Here is a 20379-nt window from a genome sequence, read left to right on the forward strand (position 1 = left end):
ACCCTGGGATCATGACCTGAACCCAAGGCAGCTGCTTAACCAACTGAGTCACCCAGGTGCCCCTCTTATTGTTGAGTTTTAAGAATTCATTGTATGTTTGGGGTAACAGCCCTTTATCAAACTGTGTCTTTTGAAAATATTTCCTCCCGGTCCGTGGCTTGTCTGCTCATTTTCTTGACATTGTCTTTTGCAGAAACGAAATTTTTAATCTCAGTGAAGCCCAGCTGATCAGTTGTTTTTTTCATGGATCACGCCTTTGGCGTCGTATCTAGAAGTCTTCCCCACACCCAAGGTCGTGTAGAGTTTCTCCCACGTTCTCTTCTGGGAGTTCATAGCTTTATGTTTACATTTGAGTCTGTGATCCAGTTTGAGGTAACTTTTATGAAGGGCCTCAACTCTACAGCTAGATTCGTTTTTTTGCACGTGGGTGTCCAGTGGCTTCAGCACCCTTTGTTGAAAAGACAGTCTTCGCTGCCTTGTCAAAGATCAGTTGACTGTATTTCTGTGGGTCTGTTTCTGAGCTCTCACTTGCCTTTTCTTTCGCTGATACCCCACTACCTTGGTTACTGCGGCTTTGCCTTAAGTCTTGACACGGGGTAGTGTCAGTCTCCAGTCTCGTCCTTCTTCGGTATCCTCTAGCTGTTCTGGGGCTTGCTCCTCTCCACATGGGCTTTAGAATCAGTTTGTCGATAGCCGCAGAATGGCTTTCTGGGAGTTTGGGGGCATGCCTTCTCAGTGTTCCGCCTCACAGTCTAGAGCGATATGAATGTGGACTCAGGGGGAAGTCTGGGGACCGTTGTGCATGGTGCAGAGACAGGTGGGGTTCAACAGTGGCCACTTGAAGCTCATGATACTCAACAGGGTGCACGAAACCTACCCCCCGCTCACCCCCATCCCCACTCTGAGGGGCCCCCAGTGGGACGAGCAGGCCAGCTGGAAGCCATGAGGATGCTGCCGGACACTGCTTTTTCCTCCTTCTGGCAAGTCTTTCTCGGGTTTCCCACCTCCTCTGACCAGAAGCCCCTGGGAAGAAGGCACTGAGCGCAGGGTGACCGCCTTCCTCTTCTCTCTGTTCAGGCTCCACTTCCTGGTGTTTGACACGGAGGAGGTCCACGACGTGCTGCGCATCTGGGACGGGCCTGTGGAGAGTGGGGTCCTGCTGAGGGAGCTCAGTGGCGCGGCCCTGCCCAAGGACCTGCACAGCACCTTCAACTCGGTCGTTCTGCAGTTCAGCACCGACTTCTTCACCAGCAAGCAGGGCTTTGCCATTCATTTCTCAGGTCTGTGCTCACTTCCTGCCCGCCCCCGTCCATCTGTCCTGCGGCATGACACCAGCCCCTCCCCTCCCGTCCCTCCCTTCCTGCAGCCCTCCACTCTTGTAGAGAGTCACTGAGCAGCGGCTCTGTGCCTGGTACCTGGTCAGCACTCGTTCAAATATCTGTGCTGAGCTTCCTCTGCAGGGGAACAGACACTAACGTGCAGATTGATGAGTATCTGGGCGGAGAAATATAAACTATAGTGCTCACCTTGGAGCATCAAGGAAGAAGGATATTCTGGAAAGCACAATGCCCAAGCTCAGGTCTGCAGGATGAGGAGAAGTTACAGAAGGAAAGACCGGGTTTCAAGCAGGGCGCAGTTGATGATGCCATGGAGTTGGAGGCGCCCTGGAGTAGGACTTGGTGGGGATCTGTGCATCCCTGTTAGATGAAAAAGAGAGAAACGGCCACCCTATGTGCAAAGAGCATGTGCAGAAGCGCAGGGGCAGGATGAGAGGTTCCAGAATGTGCAGGCTGAAACACGGGGAGCACAGGAGGCACGCAGGCCCCCGTGGACAGCGGTATGGGGCTCTGTTACGGAAGAGCCGCTCTGATATGCCGCACACTCTGGTTCTTAGTCTACTGCGGGTCTCAGGAAGAACCGGGAGCCAAACATGAATGATCTAAATTCAATTAATTATGTACTATAGTAGCCAATTATGGAGGAGCACGACAAAGAGCTACCAAAAACGGGCAATGCTCACACATCCAAGTCCCGGTATTAGATAATTCATGTGTTGGTCCTGCCTCCCCCTGTGATGCATCGTCTCATCTCCTCTGAAGTGCCTCTTCCATCACTCATCTCCCTGCACAAGTGACTCTGCCTCGGTTTATTTTATGTTTATTATACAGCAGCTGTCTTCATTACCACGTCCTTACTCCACTCTGTGTGTGTGGGGAGAGGGTTGCCATGGTGATTCCAGAGTGAGCCCATGTGGCACCCATGCCATGGCTTTGCCTCCACGGTCTCCCCTATTAGCTAAGGGTGGTTGGGTATATTTCTGGCACCAGGTGGGCTAGAATGGAGTTACAGACCCTGCTTCTAGCTCTTGTGTGCATCTGTTTTCTTCATGGAGATGAGCATTCAACAGGCTGTAGGGCAGATGAGGGCCTCCAGGATTATGTTCCTTTATATCCATTAACTTGCCCGATTAACACTCATGCAAGCTTCGAGAAAGAGCTCCTTGCAGGGTTCACTGGGAGTCTTCTTTCTTGGAATCCTGGCACCCGTTCGCCCATGGAGAGTCTCTGGAGACCACGGGGTAATGCTAAGATTAGGTCCCACCAGGGGGCAACAAGGGAGTCATTTTAGATAAGCATTTCCCCACACCTGTTCCCTGGAGTTCCACGGACTGTTAACTGATGTTGCCGGAGAAAGAACTGTGCACGATCAAGTAACGTGGAGAAGGTGCTTAGGTCAAGGCAAACCCAAAGAGGCTATCTGTAATTTTGGGACCTCTGAGAACTTTTGGTATGCTAATTTAGCTAGTGAATTCAGAAGGTGTCTGTCTAGTAGGTCACAGTTCCCAAACATATTTGACCATGGATGACTTTTTCCTAGACCATCTGAAGAGACTAGCATTTTATGGACAGACTTTGGAGATTGCTGGGATAAGCCGTAAAGGATCCACGAGCAGCGAGGAGAGTAGAATGCTAAAGAGACAGCTCAGTCCACTCTCTGGGGAAAGGAGTGTTATGAATAATTAAACCAGACATGTATTTTCTCTGACTGTGCCAAGCTAATGGTTATGGCTTTAAAAAAAAAAAAAAACCCTCTTAATTGCTCTGACAAATTCCCCCATGGATTTGCATTATCTGACCTCCCGTGCACTCTCAGCGTGGCTACGTGGGACAGAGTCCCTGGGCACTGTCGCGAGCCGCGCCTTCACCCAGCAGCTCGGGCTGCTTCCTCACGCATTGCCCAGCCCGTAGAAGTACAATTCATCCTTCAAGGTTCGTGTCAAATGCCACTTCCTCCTCATCTCCCCATTCAGAATAAATCGCTGTGGCCTGTGGCACCCCGAGCACTCTACTTCTGTTTCTTCGGCTCGTTGTCAATCCCAGACAGTCTGCCTTGTGTTGGAGGTGGCCACCCCCTCGCCATTCCACAGGCAGCTCTTAGAGAGTCGGGACGCGTCCTGCCGATGAGACTCCGCCTCGGCGTATGCATGCAGCAGGTGCTCACTCGCTGCTTACTGGATAAGCAGGCACGTGGACACCTGCGCACATGAACGGATGGTTTTCTCTAACGCATGGGTGTCCTGAGGCAAGCAGCCCTGGGCATCGCTTAGGTGCATGGAGAGGGGAGCGGGCAAAGCTACCTAGCCTGGGCTCCGGAAAGGCCGAGACAACCTGGCCCGGGGTCCGGGTGTAACTGAGGTTCAGGAAAGGTCACCTTCCCTGTTGCTGTCATCAGTTAGCAAATACCAGGACTCCTCTAGGGAAGGGCGAATGGCTCACCCCATGTTAACTTTATAGTGTGTGTTTGACAGGGGATTGCCAGAGACGATTAGTGCAGGCTTGGCTTTATTAAGTAAACATGACTGTGTAACATCTCACATCCTGTCTGAACCACGTGGACCCAGCGTTTCCCCGGGGCTTTGCCAAGCAGCTCAAATTCAGGAGCATTAAAGAGAGAAAGTGGGAACAAAGAGGGTGAGGGGGACACTGAAGGAGAGGGAAGCATAGTCGCTGCCACCCGTTGAGCCAGCACCACACGAAGCACTCTGCTAATAATTTTCATGGAAGCCTGAGAGTATGGTGGCCATTATTAATCCATGCTGCAGACATGGGCTCTGAGGCCCAGGGAGGTTTCTCATACAAGGTCATCTAGTTAATAAGCAGCAGAGACTGGATCAAAACCCCCATGCCTGATTCCCAGACCTAGGCTCTTCATCATCGCACTCTGTCGCCTCCTATATAAATAATGTTTCTGAGTATGGTCAGAACAGGGAGCTGTTTTTCTTTCAGGGAATCATTTACATGGGTACAGTGCACTGTAAAGCTAGAGATGAAAGCTAAGTCTGTTTTTAATTGGGAAGGAAGAAGATTGATTCTTATTTGACTTTATAAATAAATTCAGTAAGTGTCAGATGGTGATGATTTGTTCATTTATTTATTCATTCAACAAATATTTACTGAGCATGGCTGTGTGCTGGGTAATGTTCTAGGCCCTAGGGATATTGTTGGAAGCAAAACAGCCGAGGTCTCTGTTCCCGCAGAGATGCACAAGTGATAGTACGATAAAGAGGCAAACGAATTAGCAAGAGTATCACAGATTGTGCAATGAAAAGAGCAAAACGAGATAATGTGACCAAATTGGTGGGAGGGGGTCAAGGGATGAGCCCAGAAGAATGTGATCTAAGAGGCCATCTGAGGAGGTGATTCAGGAGCTGAAAACTGAATGGTAATATGGAGCTGGCTTAGGAAGGTCTGAGGCACCATCATTCCAGGCGGAAGAACCAGCAGGTGCAAAGGCCCTGGGGAGAAGCAGGGAGGGAACTGAGCTTGCTGTGTCGGAAGATTTTACAGATGTGGCTGGGTATAGTATAGCATATGTAAACAGATGAGCATGCCTGCATTCCAATAAAGCTTTATTTACAGGAACAGGCATAGCGCCAGATCGGACTATGGGCCCTAGTTTATCGTATATTGTTATTGGGTATGAGGTATCAGGTACTATAACTCCAGACTCGTTCACACAATCCTAGATCTTACAGGTGGTGATATTAGTGTGTACAGTTGCCCTGGGCTGTGGCTTCTTGAGCTTTTCCACTGAAGTCCTCCTCAGAGCAGAAGAGAGTGAATGCACAGCCACCTGCCGATCTGGAGGCGGTGGGAGGCTACAGTCTCTTTGAAGCCTCGTGTTTTTGCTGAAGAACACATATGAATTTTACATTGTACTCCCCAATAAATTCATTTGGTTTTGTGCATGCTCTTCTTCCCAAAATTTGGGAGCAGGGGGGAACTGACCCTCCAAACAAATGAATGTTACGGATCCTGTGGCCTCCGGAGCCTCCTGTCGCCGGGGCCTGCTGACCACAGCCTGAACGAGGACATAGGTCGCAGCTGCCCCGATTCTTTCTCTGGACTTTCTCTTCTATCATTTCCTTTTCTCACGATGCACCTGTTCATTCATTCACTCATTCATTCTTTTATTCATTTACTCCTTCCCTCCATTCATTTGACATTCACTTTTAAAGCACACAGTCCATCTTACACTAAGTTAGGTATCAGACTGCGAGTATCTCCCACATTCCCGAGGTTTTGAATGTTTACTACGTCTCGGCCGTGAATATTTATTTTAAACTCTACTTTGTCACTTGCTACAAACATCAGACTTTCCTCTGGTTTCAGTCTGATGGGTCGTTGGGCGTTTGGGCATGGGCTTCACCTGACTGCGGTTCTCCCTGCATCTTCACAACCACTGCTCCGTGTGCAGGGAGATCAGCTCCCCACCCGCTGGCAGACCCTGCTTATCTCTGCTTATCTATGCAACAAGGCGGGTATCATTCAATCGAACCCAACTCACTACTTCTACAATCACAGCTGTGCAATCACACCTAACTCATGGTATTGCGTGACAGGTGGTTGCCAGCCATTGGTGAGGGTTCTGGTAGAATAGGTGGTGGTCCCAAGTGGTGGTGGAGGCAGTGACAGGAACGGGGGTGAGAACAGAAATGGTGGCCCTGTTGCTACAGCCAGTGACACCAGTGGGAGGTGACAGAGATTGTGGCCGTGGCACTGGCCACAGGCACAGTAATGACAGGGTGATAGGGTGGGAGCCCCATTGTCTGGCAAACATCTGGGCAACCACACTTGTTCTTCTGTTCTCTTGTCCTAGTGTCCACAGCCACGTCCTGCAACGACCCTGGCGTCCCGCAGAACGGGAGCCGGAGTGGTGACAGTTGGGAAGCCGGAGACTCCACAGTGTTCCAGTGTGACCCAGGCTATGCGCTGCAGGGGAGCGCGGAGATCAGCTGTGTGAAGATCGACAACAGATTCTTCTGGCAGCCCAGCCCGCCAACGTGCATCGGTACAAAGCAGCTGCAGGGTGAATCCTGCCCTCTGGTCCCACCACTTGTGTGTTCCAGACCCCGTGGCCTAAGTGGCAGCTGCATCTGGAGGCAGGCCAGGAACATCAGAACAGCTGAAAGTTGCAGAAAACCCAAAGTTTACACTGCTTTGCGTGCATATGTGCACACACACTCCCTCACATTCACACCCTCACACTTACTCTCTACACACCACAAATTCTTCACTCTCCAACGTGGTCCCCAAAATGTCTAAGCCAGGCATGTCTGCCTCTTTTCTCCCTGGCTCAGGCTATATAGGTTGGAAGGAGGACAATGGGTCAGCTGGGGTGGGAAGGTCAGTAGGTTCCAAAATGCCCCTTCTAACACCTAAACCACAAGAAGGCCATCCACAGGCTTGAGTGTAAAGGAAAGAACCCTGCCCTTTCTCTTCTCAAGGAAATTATTGGTTACCTGGGTGTTAGATCTCTAGATCCGTCCTTACTCTTAAAAAGCTCCCCATTTGACCCATGAGGAAATGGAAACTCTGACTTGCCCAAGGTCAAGTAGCTTGTAAGGGTTAGGGGGTGAATAGTCCTGCTCCCTAGCTCCTTGAGCCTGGGAGGAGGAGGGAACTCGAAGGAAGAGAAGAATAGAAACATTCCAGCTGCTGTTGCTCCATGACCCTTTTTCTCAGGCAGCAGTCGTTTCCGGGTCCCCTTACTGTGTGCTACCCCGCACTGGACATTTTCTTACCCAACCTCATTTAACTTTCCCCACAGCTCTCTGAAATGAGCACCATTCCCTCATTTCACAGTTCAAAAAACTGAAATTTAGACACATTTGGATATCTTGCCCAAATCACAGAGCTAGGATATGACAGAGCCAAGATTCACACCCACATCAGTCTGAAAGCAGAGCCTTTCAATTTCCTACCTCCCACACTGGCTCCTGTGCTGGAGACGGGTTCCAGGGACTTCCCAAGACACAGCCCAGCGGCCTTCACCCCGGCGATGCCCTGCATGTTTTTCCATCAGGCTCAGTGGGAGGCTCTGTCCAGGCATCCGAGGACTGGCCTTTGCTGGCCAAGCCGTGAGGCCTGGCACTGAAGGTGAGACACTAAATCAGAGGTGATTAGGAGCCACACGCTTATGTGGTAGGAGCGTGGTGAATATACAGTGACAGCAAGTTGAGACCTGGCTTCCAGAAACAGCTCAGATTTCAGCTACATGGAGCAGTATGTGGGAAAGAGTGTGGGGTACTGAAGTAGACAGATCTGGGTTCAGATCCTGACTCTGCCATTGACTAGTCCAGTGGCCTTGGAGGAATTGCTCCAACTCTCTGAGCCTCAGCTCAATGAGAGTAAGTATACTTCTCATGGCATCGTGGGGTGAGGACACAACTAACCCAGATCTCAAGAAATACTAATTTCCCTCCTTCTTTTTCTCTTTCCTTCCTTCCTCCCTCCCTTCCCTTCTTTGATTCTCTCAACTTTTTGGACTCACGACTCACCTCCCCATCCCTGAGCCCCAATCCCATCTGGGTAGTGTAATTCTGGTGAGGCCCAGGAGGGAATCAGATGACCTCTGAGGCCTCTTCCAAATTTAGCATTCTATAGGGCTGTGATTCCTTAGGCTTCTCTTACAGAAAAGCAGGTCCTGAGACAAGACTGTCCCAGGTGGAGAAGGGGGGGTGCTGCACGGTGTTAAGCTGTTGAGAACAATACATGTGCAGCGAGCAGGGCAAAGAGGTTAATTCAGCTTTCATTACCCATTCTTCTGTACTCAGCTCGGGGAAACGTTCCTCCGGCAACAAAATGAATGTCTTTGTCTCTTCTCTCAAACAGTCTGGAAATCCCAGTGACAAGCCCCTAATTTCCAGCTCCCTTGGCAGTCTGCCATGACTGGTCTGGCTGGCCTTGATATCCCTTCATTATAGGGAGGAAGCAAAGGGAGAAAACAAGTATTTATTGAGCGCCATCCCCATGATAGGCGCTGGGCTAGACGTTTTAGCTGCATTCTCACAAATGGAATCATCGGATGGTAAGTTTAGAGCTCAGGTTCTGGATTCCAACTACCAACCCAGTTTGGTGGCTTCACCACAACAAGTTGTGTGGCCTTAGGCAAATGACTGAATCTCCCTGGGCCTCATTTTCCTCCCCCGTAAAATAGGGACATTGAGAGTACCTAGCTCACCAGGCCGTTCTGGGGAGGAAAGAAGTTCATGCTATAAAGCGCACAGGACCAGGTCTGGCTCACGGTGAACACGGTGTGTGTTAGAAGTTATTATTGTTGTTACTCTTTTTTATTTGTTTATTTTATAGATGGGGAAGTAGAGGTTCAGAGAGATGGCATAGCTTGCCCAAACTCACAGCTAGTAACTGGCACAGCCAGTACTGGAACCCAGGACTGTGTAACTTCAAGTTTGATGGCCTTTCTCACACCTCTCGCCCCTCACGACCACCGGCCCACTTGGCCATCTGGGGTGATCAGCTGCCTGCTCCCACCCCTCACCCCCAGGCTTCCATGGTGTGTAAGCTCCATGAGCCACCCTCTGTTTCTGACTCAGAGTAGGGAGGGGACAGGGCATGACAGTGGGTGCAGGACAAGTGCCCTGGATTGGGAGCGACACCTGGCTTCTAGTTCCCACCTGGCTTCCCAACCCCCGTGAACATCTGCTGAAAGGACCAGGCAATGCTGGGGTGTTGCCAAGGCCTCATTTGTTCTCCTGCAGCTCTGTTGTCCTTCTGGCTAGTGCGGGGGCCTGGAAAGGGAAGGGACTTCCTTCCTCCACGCACCCCTCCACCAGCCTGGAGCACTTCTGCTGGTGAAGCAGCTAGGAGTCCGGCCAGGCCTTGACACACAAATGGCAGAGGGCAATGAAGCCCACGCCGGGTCCTGAGTGGACAGCAGATGCCTGAATGTCCCATGCCAGGGAATCATCTGGAAGGGACCTGAGCCAGGGCAGAGGCCTAGAACCCAAACAAACCTCAAGCGCTTTGGGGGTGGGCAGAAGAATCACAGGGGCAGTTTCAGGAACAGCCAGGTTCACTCCCATCCCTGGCTAACTTAAGGGAAGAAACCCCTGAGCCACAGAGGAAGCTCACGCCCTGTGGCCTTTGCCCTCATGGAGGTGTCACTGTGCCCCCTTAGGAGGGTCCCCCAGGGAGCTGGGACTGCCCACGTGACCTGGGCTGCATCAGACAGTCGCTAGGCTGGCCCGGGTAGGACCACTCTCAGAGCACGGTGCAGTGGGTCCTGCTGTGCTGAGTGCAAGGTTTTATCCTGATCGTGCAGGCCTCTGGTGTGTCGCATTCACGTAGCCCTCTTCTCCATGCGGGCGCAGGGGAGGAGCGAGGCAGACACAAAGCAGACCTGGTGCAGGGAACCCTCCTCCCTCATAGAAGCTCTCCCAGCGGGGGCTGCTTCCCCACTCCACACCAGCAATTCTGAGCAGAATAGAAGAGTGCGAAGTGCTGCCCTTTCGAGCCAGACCGGTGAAGGTTGAGTCTCAGAGTGACTCCGGGGAAGGTCTTTCAACACCCTGAGCCCCAGGCTCCTCAGTTCTAAGCCAGGAAGAAAAGTCCATAGGTCACTGAGTTGTTTTGAGACGTAAATGAGATGAGGTGTCTAGAATGCCATGCATCACGTTGGACATATAATAAGTGCCCCCCTGAGTGTTCCTGGTGTTCCAGTCGGGACTTGGGATGTATTTTCCATGGGGGGTGGGGAACCCACTACTATTAACTGCTCAGGCTTTATGTTCAGCCATGGTAGGGCTTTTATGGCCCAGCCCGAAGCCTGCTGTTTTTAAAAAAGACCCTGTAGGCTTGTCTGAGCCCTCGAAGGCTTGCCCTGAGTGAAAGCCACAGCGTGAAGCAATAAAGCTCAGCTCTGCGACAAGCGAGTAGCTGCTCTCAAGCTGGGTCTTGGATGTACCCTTGGCTCCCACCTCCATGTCTAGTCTCGGATTTTCTGGCCCCTCCTTGAATGGTTTTCCCTGCTCCTATGGGCTACCTGCTGATTTACTCGACCTCAACCTCCAGTGGCGCCCTGTGGGGTTTCTCAGACCAAGCCATACTGATAGTCTCAACCATCTTCTCCTGTTGATGACCCCACACGCTTTCCAGCCCCCACTTTATCAGACCGTACTGCTACAGGGCAGTGACCCCGCCGTTCAGGGGAGAACCTGACTCAGGATCTGGGAAGTGCCCCAGCGGGCTCCAGGTAAGCCGCTGGCTGCAGCACCAGCCACTTCCCCCTCCCTGCCCCCTTGAAAGGCCCGGCATCTCAGGGTGGGTCGGGTGGAGACCACCACGGACGAATGGAGCTCTGTCATATCTCCACCCAAGTGAGGAGCACACGCTGTCTTAGACAAGGTCTTCTGGAAACTTGGAAGGTATCTGCAACTCCAGGCGGATGCCGAGAGCATTGACAGGAGGCCAGTCGCGCTTTGGCAGGTGAACGTGACTGTGTTCTTCAGGCCTCCTGACGGCGAGTGCACTGGAACTCGGTATCAACACCCACAAAGCTCACCTGGAAACTGGACGTGAGGCAGTGGAAGGAGACCATGTATTTCAATGTCTAAAAGACGAGAGAATATCGAATGTCTCCAAATATTGACTATTTACTGTATGCCAGATGCTTTAACAGACCTCTCCAACATCCTTAACTACAATCCCTGAGGGAAATAGTACCTCTTCCTGCAATAGGGAAAGGATGTTGAGGTCCAGAGAGGTTAGGTAAATTCCCTAAGGTCACACAGCCAGGAAGTGGCAGAGCCAGGTAGTTTGGTTTTGTTTTTAATAATTTCTTGAGGTGAAATTCACGTAACGTAAAATTCACCTTTTTAAAATGAATGACGCTGTAGCATTTGGTGTATTTATGATGTTACGCAACCACCACCTCTGTTCCAGAACATTCCCTTCACTTCAGAGGTAAAACCCTGTACCCATTACATCCCACCCTCCCCTCGGCCCCTAGGGTCGGGTTTTCACTCAGGTCTGCCAGACTCAGTCCCTCCTCCACTGTGCCTCAGCAGCACCCAGGGCTGACCCTTGTCCTCCTCTCTCCCCAGCGCCCTGTGGGGGAGACCTGACGGGACCATCAGGAGTCATTCTGTCGCCAAATTACCCAGAACCTTACCCACCAGGCAAGGAGTGTGACTGGAAAGTGACCGTCTCTCCGGACTACGTCATCGCCCTGGTATTTAACATGTATGTACCTTTCCCCCGGGTGGGAGACGAGGGGCTCACAGCAACTAGGGGTTTTAGACCCGGGGTCTCCAGGCGAGTGCACACAGGTCTGCTGGGAGCAGATGAAGGAGCCCAAAGGAGGGAGACTAGCATTTATTGCATGTCTCCTGGGGGCCCTGTCTTATTTAAGCCTTGTAATTGATGAAGTAGCTATTATTCTTTATTCTTTTTTTTTTCCTCTGAAGATGTTGAGATTCGGAAAGAAGGACCTTGCTGGATCCTTTTCCCCCTGCTTCCCTGTGTCTCCCCCTCTGCTGTCACCGGTCTCCTTCCCTCCTGCTCCCTAGCATGCAAACAGGCTCAGGTTTTTCTAGGTCCTCCCCCATCCAGCTCCTGCACTGACTCCTTTATCCCATCAGAGGCAAACTCTTCAAAAGAATCATCTCTGCTTGTGTCTCCTTCCTCGCCTCCTGTTCGCTCTCAGACCACCAATGTCTGGGTCCTGCCTCCGTGGTTCCGCCGGCAACTCCTCTGATAAAAGACACCAGCGAACTCCTGGTCGCCACACAGAATGACACTTCCCATGTTTTATCCCGCTGCCCCTCTCAGTCACTCCCTCCATCCTTACCCTGCTTTTTCTCCTTACTTTCTGGGAAGTTACCCCGCTCCGGTTCTTCTGTGGCTTTATAGCTTCCTTGTCATGCCCCTGCTTCCTTGGCCAGGCTCTATCGCCAGCCTTTTCTCTTCCCATGCACCCCTCTTTCCTGGGCCAGCTCTTCTGCCCCGATGGCTTCACCTTCTTCTTGTAAACTGGAGACTCCACACTACCACGGCCCGGACTGTCTTCTGAGCTGCAGGCTCTCCTCTCCAACTGTGGTCTGGTGACTGCAGGTGCCACACAGCCTGTACAAAACTAAGCATATGACTCCCTCCCCTCCCCAGAAGAGCTCTCTTCTGATCCCTGGGGAGTGCCACCATCGTACTCCTGCCCTGCTGCTTCCATTAGTGAGCAAGGTGTGGAAGGAACTTCTGCTGCCTTAACAGCCCTCACGTTTTCCCGTCTTCTCCAGCCTCCCAGCTACTGTGTTGGCTGAAATCTTATTACTTCCCGTCCAAATTACTACCATAGTCTCCTGACTGGTTCGTCTGCCCCCATCTTCCTCCCATGCCAACCTCTTCTGGAGTTAGCTATGGAAGAGATCTTGTCATGTGAAAATGCTAACATAGCCACTTCATCTTTTCCACTGAAACATATGATAACGTGCTACTCAGTGATAAATAGGAATGAGCGACTGATACACGCAATGTGGCTGAGCTGAATCTCAAAAAATCACGCGGAGCGAAAGAAGACAGACCCAAAAAAAGTCCATGATGTATGATTCCACTTAGACGAAATTTTAGGATTAGCGAAATGAATCTATGGTGATAAAAATGTGTTCAGTGGTGGCTTCTGCAGGTGGGGAAGATTGACTGGGAAGAGGAGCATTTGGGGATGGTGGGAAGTGTCCTGGGTCTTGCTATGCATGTGTCAAAACCCACAGGGTGACACACTTCAGAGCTGATCATTTCATGGGGTATAAGTTATACCTCCAGTGGAAAACAAACGCACAAACAAATAGATCTCTTATTTTAAAATCCTGTCACGGCTTCCTCTTTCCTATAAAGTCAGAACTTCGGTTTTTCAGTCCAAGCAATCTGGTCCCTGCCTACCTCTCCACCCAGTTCCGCCGACCCCGTCCTAACCCCTGAGCTCCAGCCAGACCGAACTGCTCACAGCTTCAAGACCATGCCTTGACCTTATGACTTTGCCTCTGCTTCTCCCTTCGTGGAGACTTCCTTTTCCCTCCTTGTCCAACTACTGGGGGTCTCTGCAGCTCCCAAAACTTGGCTCCAGCTTGGCCTCCATGTAAGTTTCATTTTCTCCTCCCCGAGGAGATTTGTATTGTGACCCCACTGTGCCTGTACAGACTTTATACTTTGTTGTCTTCACATCCGTCGCTTCCTTCAGCCCCACCGCCATCTTGAAGAAGGTGTGGCGTCTGTCATATCCCTGTGTCCTGAGCGCCTTGCACGGTACCTGGCATATTGAGAGTGCTCAGATGAAATGTGATGACTGAAGGAGAACAGAAGGCCGTTGGGAAGTGGTGGAGCCATAATCTGACCAAGGCTGACTTGCTCCAAGACTCTGCCCTGGTGACTTTTGCAAGAGCGGTTGGTTGGAAGCACAGTTACAGGACCACCCGGCAGTGGTGGTGCCCCTCTGCAGGTGCCCCAGGGTGAGGGTGCTGTGGAGGAAGGAGATGAGTATACATCTGGCTCCCCGCCCGACCCCCCAGATCCCCATCCCGTCTCCCTGCCAGCCCTACCCACTTGGTCCTAGAGATGTCGCAGCCCCCTCTCTCTGCCACATGTCTCAGCGGAACTGCCGTCTCACTCTTGGTCCAGCCAGATGGAGTATCTGAGTATCCCAGCCCATGGCTCAGCTCTGAACAAGTTTGCATCACAAATCTGTTCTCAGCTCACATTCTGTTGTTTTCATGTTTGCACCCTTGACCAGTATCCATGGCTCTGTGGGACGTGTACCTAAGAGCGGAGTCGCTGCCTCATAGGGCTGGCATATGTTCAGATCTAGTCGGTGTCAGGAAACAGCTTTCCAAAGTGGCTGAGCGACTTTTCCATCCCACAGGCAGGCTCTGAGAGCTCCAGGGGCTCCACGTTCTTGCCAGTCCTGGCATTTTCCATCATTTTCACTCTAGCCAAGGCAGTGGGATCAATGATATTCAAGAACTTCAATATTCAATTTGCTAATTTTTTAATTCAATTTCTTTCCCACGTGAGGGTCAAGATAGCTAAGAAAGAAGCACACCCGTGGGTGCCAGGAGCGGGGTGGCAGCAGAATGTGAGAAGAGGTGGGAAGTGGGGCGGAGATGAGGGGACGGAGCCAGATTCTTCAGGAGAACAGACCCCTCCCTGCCAGGGAATGGCCCCCCGGGTGACTCTTGCCTTCCTGGAAAAGGAGGTGCTGAGTGTCACAATCTAAAGACCATCGGAGGCAGACAAGAGAGCTTACCTGCTCTGGCTGGCGGCTCAGTATATAGAATTGGTAACTCATTCTCCCTTCTGTGCAGAGTGTAGTGAATACAGACAACAGTATTGTATTATAATCCTCAAACCTGCCGAGGGACTAGATCTTAGCTACTCCAGCCACTAGAGAGAAGTGATACCTATATGAGATGTGACAGAGGGGCTAGATGTTACCACTATGGCAGTCATATTACATATAAAATGCATCCAACCAACATGGTGCACACCTTAAATTTATACAATATTATATGTCAAATGTATTTCAATTAAAAATGTTTTTTTCAGAAAGAGGGTGCTAGGTTTTCAGCTCCAGCTTTCTGGGCACTGACTCTCAGACCAGTCTCCTCTGCCCCCAGGCCTGGCTTATCCATCTCCTGGCCTGACTGGGAGGCCGTTGGGGCTTCCCTCTCTCCCTCCCACCAGAAAGTGTCAGGAGTTGGGCTCCAGTGGGGCGGACGGCTCACTGCCTGGGAGGCCCCCTCCCTCGATTGAGCCTAAGGCCCAGCATGGGCCTTTTGTGACCTTAGTGGGGTGGGGGCGGGATGTTTTTATTCCCCAGCTTTAACTTGGAGCCTGGCTATGACTTCCTCCATATCTACGATGGACGGGACTCTCTCAGCCCTCTAATAGGAAGCTTCTATGGCTCCCAGCTCCCAGGCCGCATCGAGAGTAGCAGCAACAGCCTCTTCCTCGCCTTCCGCAGTGACGCGTCCGTGAGCAGTGCGGGCTTCGTCATCGACTACACAGGTAGAGCCCTGGTGGCCGAGAGTATGGAGGGCAGGGCCAGCCAGACCTGGCAGAGGGGAGGGATGGCGAGGAGGGCACAGGGCTGGGTCACAGGCAGAGCCTCTGCCTTCCCTGTGGCCCTCCGGGTGGCTTAGCCTTTCCCTCCCATGTGCCCCAGGCCTGGGAGAAAGGGGGACCGGCACTCTCGCACCTCATTTCTATTTCCACATCCCTGCTCTTCTTGTGTCCTTTCTTGTGAGGGTCAGTCCTTGCAAGACAAAGCATAGAGGTCAAAGCGGGGCTCAGCACATTTTTTTCTTAAAGGCCCAAATAGTTCATGTTTTAGGCTTGTGAGGCATTCGGTCTCTGTCACAACCACTCAGTGCTGTCACTGTAGCACTCAGGCAGCCCAAGACAAAATATAAAGGAATGGGTATGGCCGTGTTCCCACAAGCATCTCCTTACAAACAAACAGGCCTCGCTCCCTGCCCCGTCGAGAGCCTAGACTGTCAGATTAACTGCGTCCCGGGCTCATGTTTGCTACTTGGCAGTTGTGTGGCCTTGGGCGAGTTACTGAACCTCTCTAAACCCCCATTCCTTCATCATAACATGGTGGTAGACTGATGCCTGCCTCACAGACCCGTTGTGAGGATCCATGACTCTGTGCTTCGGAGCCCTTGGGCCGGCACCCAGCACGCAGCAGGTGCTCCGTAATGTTCCAGCAGCAAGAGTAAGAGAGGCTCCAGGCTCCCAGCCACTCTGAGTGCTTCTACCCTGTTATTCTCTGTGTGACCTTTTCTTCCCTAATTATCCCAGACGCCATCATCCAAACCCGAGCTCCACTTCTTGCTTGATTTGTGCGCTTGGCAAGTTATTATCTCTTGGAAGCTGTTCCTCCATCTATAAAGTGGTGGTAATAATAATTACGCTGCAGAAGGTTAAAATTAAAAGATATTTTATACATACATATTATATGTAGGAGTACAATGCCCAGTAGGTGCTAAACACTCTACAGATACTCTAGAGATGATTGATTTTGTTATTGTTGCTCTAACCCAAGTTCACCCGGGCCTCATCAGCCTGTGTGGACAAATGGGGTCATATTACCCGTTAAAATTAAAAAGTTTCTGGCTCATGTCCCCCACTTGCATAGTGTCGGACCTCAGCAACCTTTTAAAGGGCTCCTTAATTAAATATTTCTGGCAACTGCTGGGAATGTCTCACGCACACTCACAAATAATACCGATCATAACAACAGCTAACTTAGCATTGACCAACCGCCCACATGGTCCTACGTACTTCACGTCCATCACCACATCGAAATCCTTGAAATTTACCGACTGCCTGCTCTTTGGTCAGATACAATCCTAGAAGATACTTAGCGCACAAAGTAGAGAACGTTTTGCTGCGGTCTTCTCTCCTCGTGGGGCTGGTCTGAATAATGGATATTTTGCCATCCTCTCTTCCTCCAGACACCTGCCACTCAATAAACCTCCTGTCCCCAAACGCTTCTGCATGCACTGGTATCAGAACAAACACCATCACATAGTGCGGAATTCTGAAAGAGGCGTGACTTAGACTCAGCCCGGGACCCATCGCTCTGCCACCACTGTCCCCACTGCCATATTACCATCTTCAGTTTTCTTCCTGTTCACCTCTTCCATCACACCCACAGAAGTACCCTCAAGTTCCCTGCCCCCCGGCCCTTCTGTTGCACCCTTGCAAAATGACACCCTGTGTCGCCACCAAAAGTGATAGCTTTTTACCCTGGTCAAGCATTAGCAACCACCTTAGCCACCTCCAGCTTGTCCCTGCTGGGGTCTTCCCCCTGGTGGAGATCCCAAAATGTCACCCCAGAGGTCACCCCTTCCAGCCTCTTCACAAGAGGACTTTAGCTCACCATCCCTGGATACAGTAAGCTCCTGGGTTCACGGCATCCTGGCTGCAGCCACCTCTCACCCAATCCCCTCCACTGAAGCCACGGGCCAGGGCCACACTTCCAGGCCCTCTTTCCCAAGGAAGCCCTTCCCACCTTCAACTGTTGGTCCAAGACCACATCTGGAGGGGTCCCCAGCTCCAAAACAGAGCCCCAGGAAAAAAGGCCTTCCAGGCAGGCATCTGGGCCAACCAAGTGGCTGAAGGAGGCCAATTACTGGGGAGCGGGGAGCGGGGAGTGGGGATGCCCGCCCGTGCACCCTCTACCATCTTGTTGGCATCTGTGGTATAAGCACCAAGATAAATGTGCTGTTTGGGGCAGGAGATGCCTGGTGAGGCCTGAGGCAGCCTGCCTGCCTTCTCAGATGACACACTCCCTGATATTAGTCACCCCTCTACTATGGCCTCTGGTCAGACAACCCATTTTGTGGGACCCAGGGACCCTTTGCCTTGCCTCCTGGCCTCCTTCTCCTAGAATGGATCCCTGGATTCCTGGAGTGGGTCTCCTCTGCTACCAGATCCCATGGCCTCAGTGATATCCCCCCCCCCATGCTCAATATTTTTATGGGGTGGCCCTCATCTCTTATTAACTGTATGACTTTAAGCAAGTCCCTTTCGTTCTCTGAGCATCCATGCCTTACCCATCAAAGAAGGACAGCACACTGCATGAAAGAGCTAGTGTGGGGGTGGGAAACAGGCACAGCCCCCAACACAGGGCCCAGCACCAGGAGCTACTTGGGGCACACTTTAATCCATCTTCTCTATCCGTTGCCTTCTTTCCTGTGAAATGGATATTTCATTTGTTCTACTCTTGTTTGGAATAGAGAAGAGTTTGGAACCCTCCTCATGGGGCTATCCCTATCAAATGCAGTACATTTTCTTTTCTGTTTACTGAAGATATAAAGTGTGAGATGTTTTGCACACACATGAGTGTGAAATATTTATAACATGAATATTTGTGGTGTGTGTGTGTATCCTATATATGTCTCCGATCCATGGCAAGGAATTGAGACACTACACTCCGTGAGTCCATAGAACACCATACACTGAGAGGTAGCCCACTAAGGACTAGCACACTGAGGCAGGTCTGGATCCTTAGGAAGAGAATCGTCTGCATCCTGTGTCCAGAGGCAGAATGCAGCCTTGTCTTTTAGAGAGATCCAGGGCTCCTCTAATGCTGAGTATCTGGGTCTCCTGGGTGCTGTTGGTTTCAGGTGTCCTGGTTTGGGAGGTGAGGGGAACGACGTAAGGAGATGTTGCCAGACTCTGCTGGGCTTAGTCCAGGGAAAACCACTCTCTGAGGTCAACCCCCCTCTGACCAGAGGCACACAGACCAGGGACCTTTCCCCACATCCTGCCAAATTCCCAAGTGGGAAGCAGAAACAATGTGGTCACAGCTGAGTCAGGGCTCATTTAGTTTCAAATTGAGAGACCCACTCAGACGAACTTCAGCAAAAAAAAAGGGGGTTAATTTATTATAAAAATGCAAAAAACCAAAACGCATTGAATCCAACTTGAGACAAAAACTTTCTTATAAGAAAACTGATGGCCAGACTAATTTAAGCTAAAAGGGATTCTATATTTTAACAGTACACATAACAAAAACTCCCTCTAACTTAACACAAGAAGGGAGTCTATCTTTAAAATACAAGAGCTCAAGGGCAGGAAGCATAAAGTTCCAAGGGACTGAAATCAGGAAGGAAGAGTCGAAGGTTGAGATTACCTCCTGTCTCCAGGACCACTTGGTCTCCTCCCCACTTCTTCCTAAGGATCTGCTACATTCTCCCCTCTCTGCAGATGCACGTTCATTGCTTCCCCTAGGACAAGTATGGCCGCCTCACTCTTGACTCTGAATCACTCCCCAGTCTGGGTCCCAATTCCAAATCCCAGAGGACCTTCAGACTGATCAGGCTTAAGGGAAGCATCCACTGAATAATGTCATGGAATTAGGCTTTTTCATTAGGGCCGAGGGCGGATCATGCAGTTTTATTCTTTTGTTTGCTCAGTAAATATTTATTTAGCACCTTATGTATGCCAGACACTCTTATAGGGGCTGAGAACAAAGCAGGGAACAAAATAAAGTTTCTGCCTCTGCAGACTTCATGTCCTCATGACAACCAGATGGAGAGACATTTCTGCTACCGATGAGATCTTGGAGGCTCCCCTACTTATAAGACAGTGGATGAGTTTGTAGGTGTGTCTGTCCAGCTACTCCTGGCAGGTGATTGTGGTGTCTGAGTCATTCTAGGCAGGTCTTCTAGATGATTCTGAATGCAATCATGTCATTTGTGGACTTCTATAAAACCATGCTCTCAGGCATTCTCATCTGAATTCAGCCACCTGGGTAGCTCTACCCTTCGCTCGAAGGAAACGGGGAATAAGGAGGAGCCTGGTTTTTGGATACAGTTACTAAAAATGAGTCCCAGAGAGACTTAGTGTCTTTCTCCAAGCCAAAAACATCAGAAGAATGGGTGTATGTGTATGGGGGGGGGGACTTTTGTTGTCATCTTCCAGCAGGTGTGGTGGCCTCCTCCTGGACAGGGACAGGCTAGGATGTCCATTCATGAGTGTAGAGACCATTCATTCACTCAACAAATGCTTATTGAGCTCCCACTTCGTGCCATGCCCTATGCTGAATATGGAGGCTACAGCAGTGAGCACAGTGGTCATGGTCCCCACCCTAAGGTAATATAAAGGTGAGTGGGGGAAATAGACAATACATAAGTAGACCAACAAGGAGTAAGAAGTAGAAGTTAGGAAAGAGAATGTTGCTGTGAGAAAGAGAAATGGGGAGTCAACTACAGAATGGCAGTTGGTGAAGGTGAGGACCTCACCCAGCAGGTGACACTTAAACAGAGGCCTAAAGGTTGAGAAGAAGCCGCTGTGCAAGAACAGGGCTGGGGGAGTGTTGCAGACAGAGGGAGTTTGAAGAAGTTCAGAAGAAGAGTTTGAAGCCTGCGTTAGAGAATCTGAAATAACTCCGGAAAGGCCAAGGTCGGCTTCTACCAGAAGGTACTAAAATGTACCTATTTTCTCTTTCAAGCCTCTGGACATAACAGTATGGGAAAGGAGTAACAACCAGATTTCCACACCTGCTTCCACTACCACCATT

At 50.9% G+C, this 20379-nt stretch overlaps 1 protein-coding gene across 1 annotated transcript in view; it reads left to right on the forward strand.

Moving 5' to 3' along the window:
- CSMD2 (CUB and Sushi multiple domains 2) overlaps positions 1 to 20379 on the forward strand; it is a 571607-nt gene that overhangs the window by 433320 nt on the left and 117908 nt on the right. Inside the window, exons 26-29 of the mRNA XM_087858682.1 lie at positions 1078 to 1280; positions 6160 to 6351; positions 11405 to 11543; positions 15166 to 15353. Coding sequence (XP_087714808.1) covers positions 1078 to 1280; positions 6160 to 6351; positions 11405 to 11543; positions 15166 to 15353 — 722 coding nt within the window. The remainder of the gene's footprint in view (positions 1 to 1077; positions 1281 to 6159; positions 6352 to 11404; positions 11544 to 15165; positions 15354 to 20379) is intronic.

This window comes from Ursus americanus, chromosome 33, assembly GCF_024610735.1.
Source record: "Ursus americanus isolate L20-20 chromosome 33, mUrsAme1.1.p, whole genome shotgun sequence".
NCBI classification, from domain to species: domain Eukaryota; kingdom Metazoa; phylum Chordata; class Mammalia; order Carnivora; family Ursidae; genus Ursus; species Ursus americanus.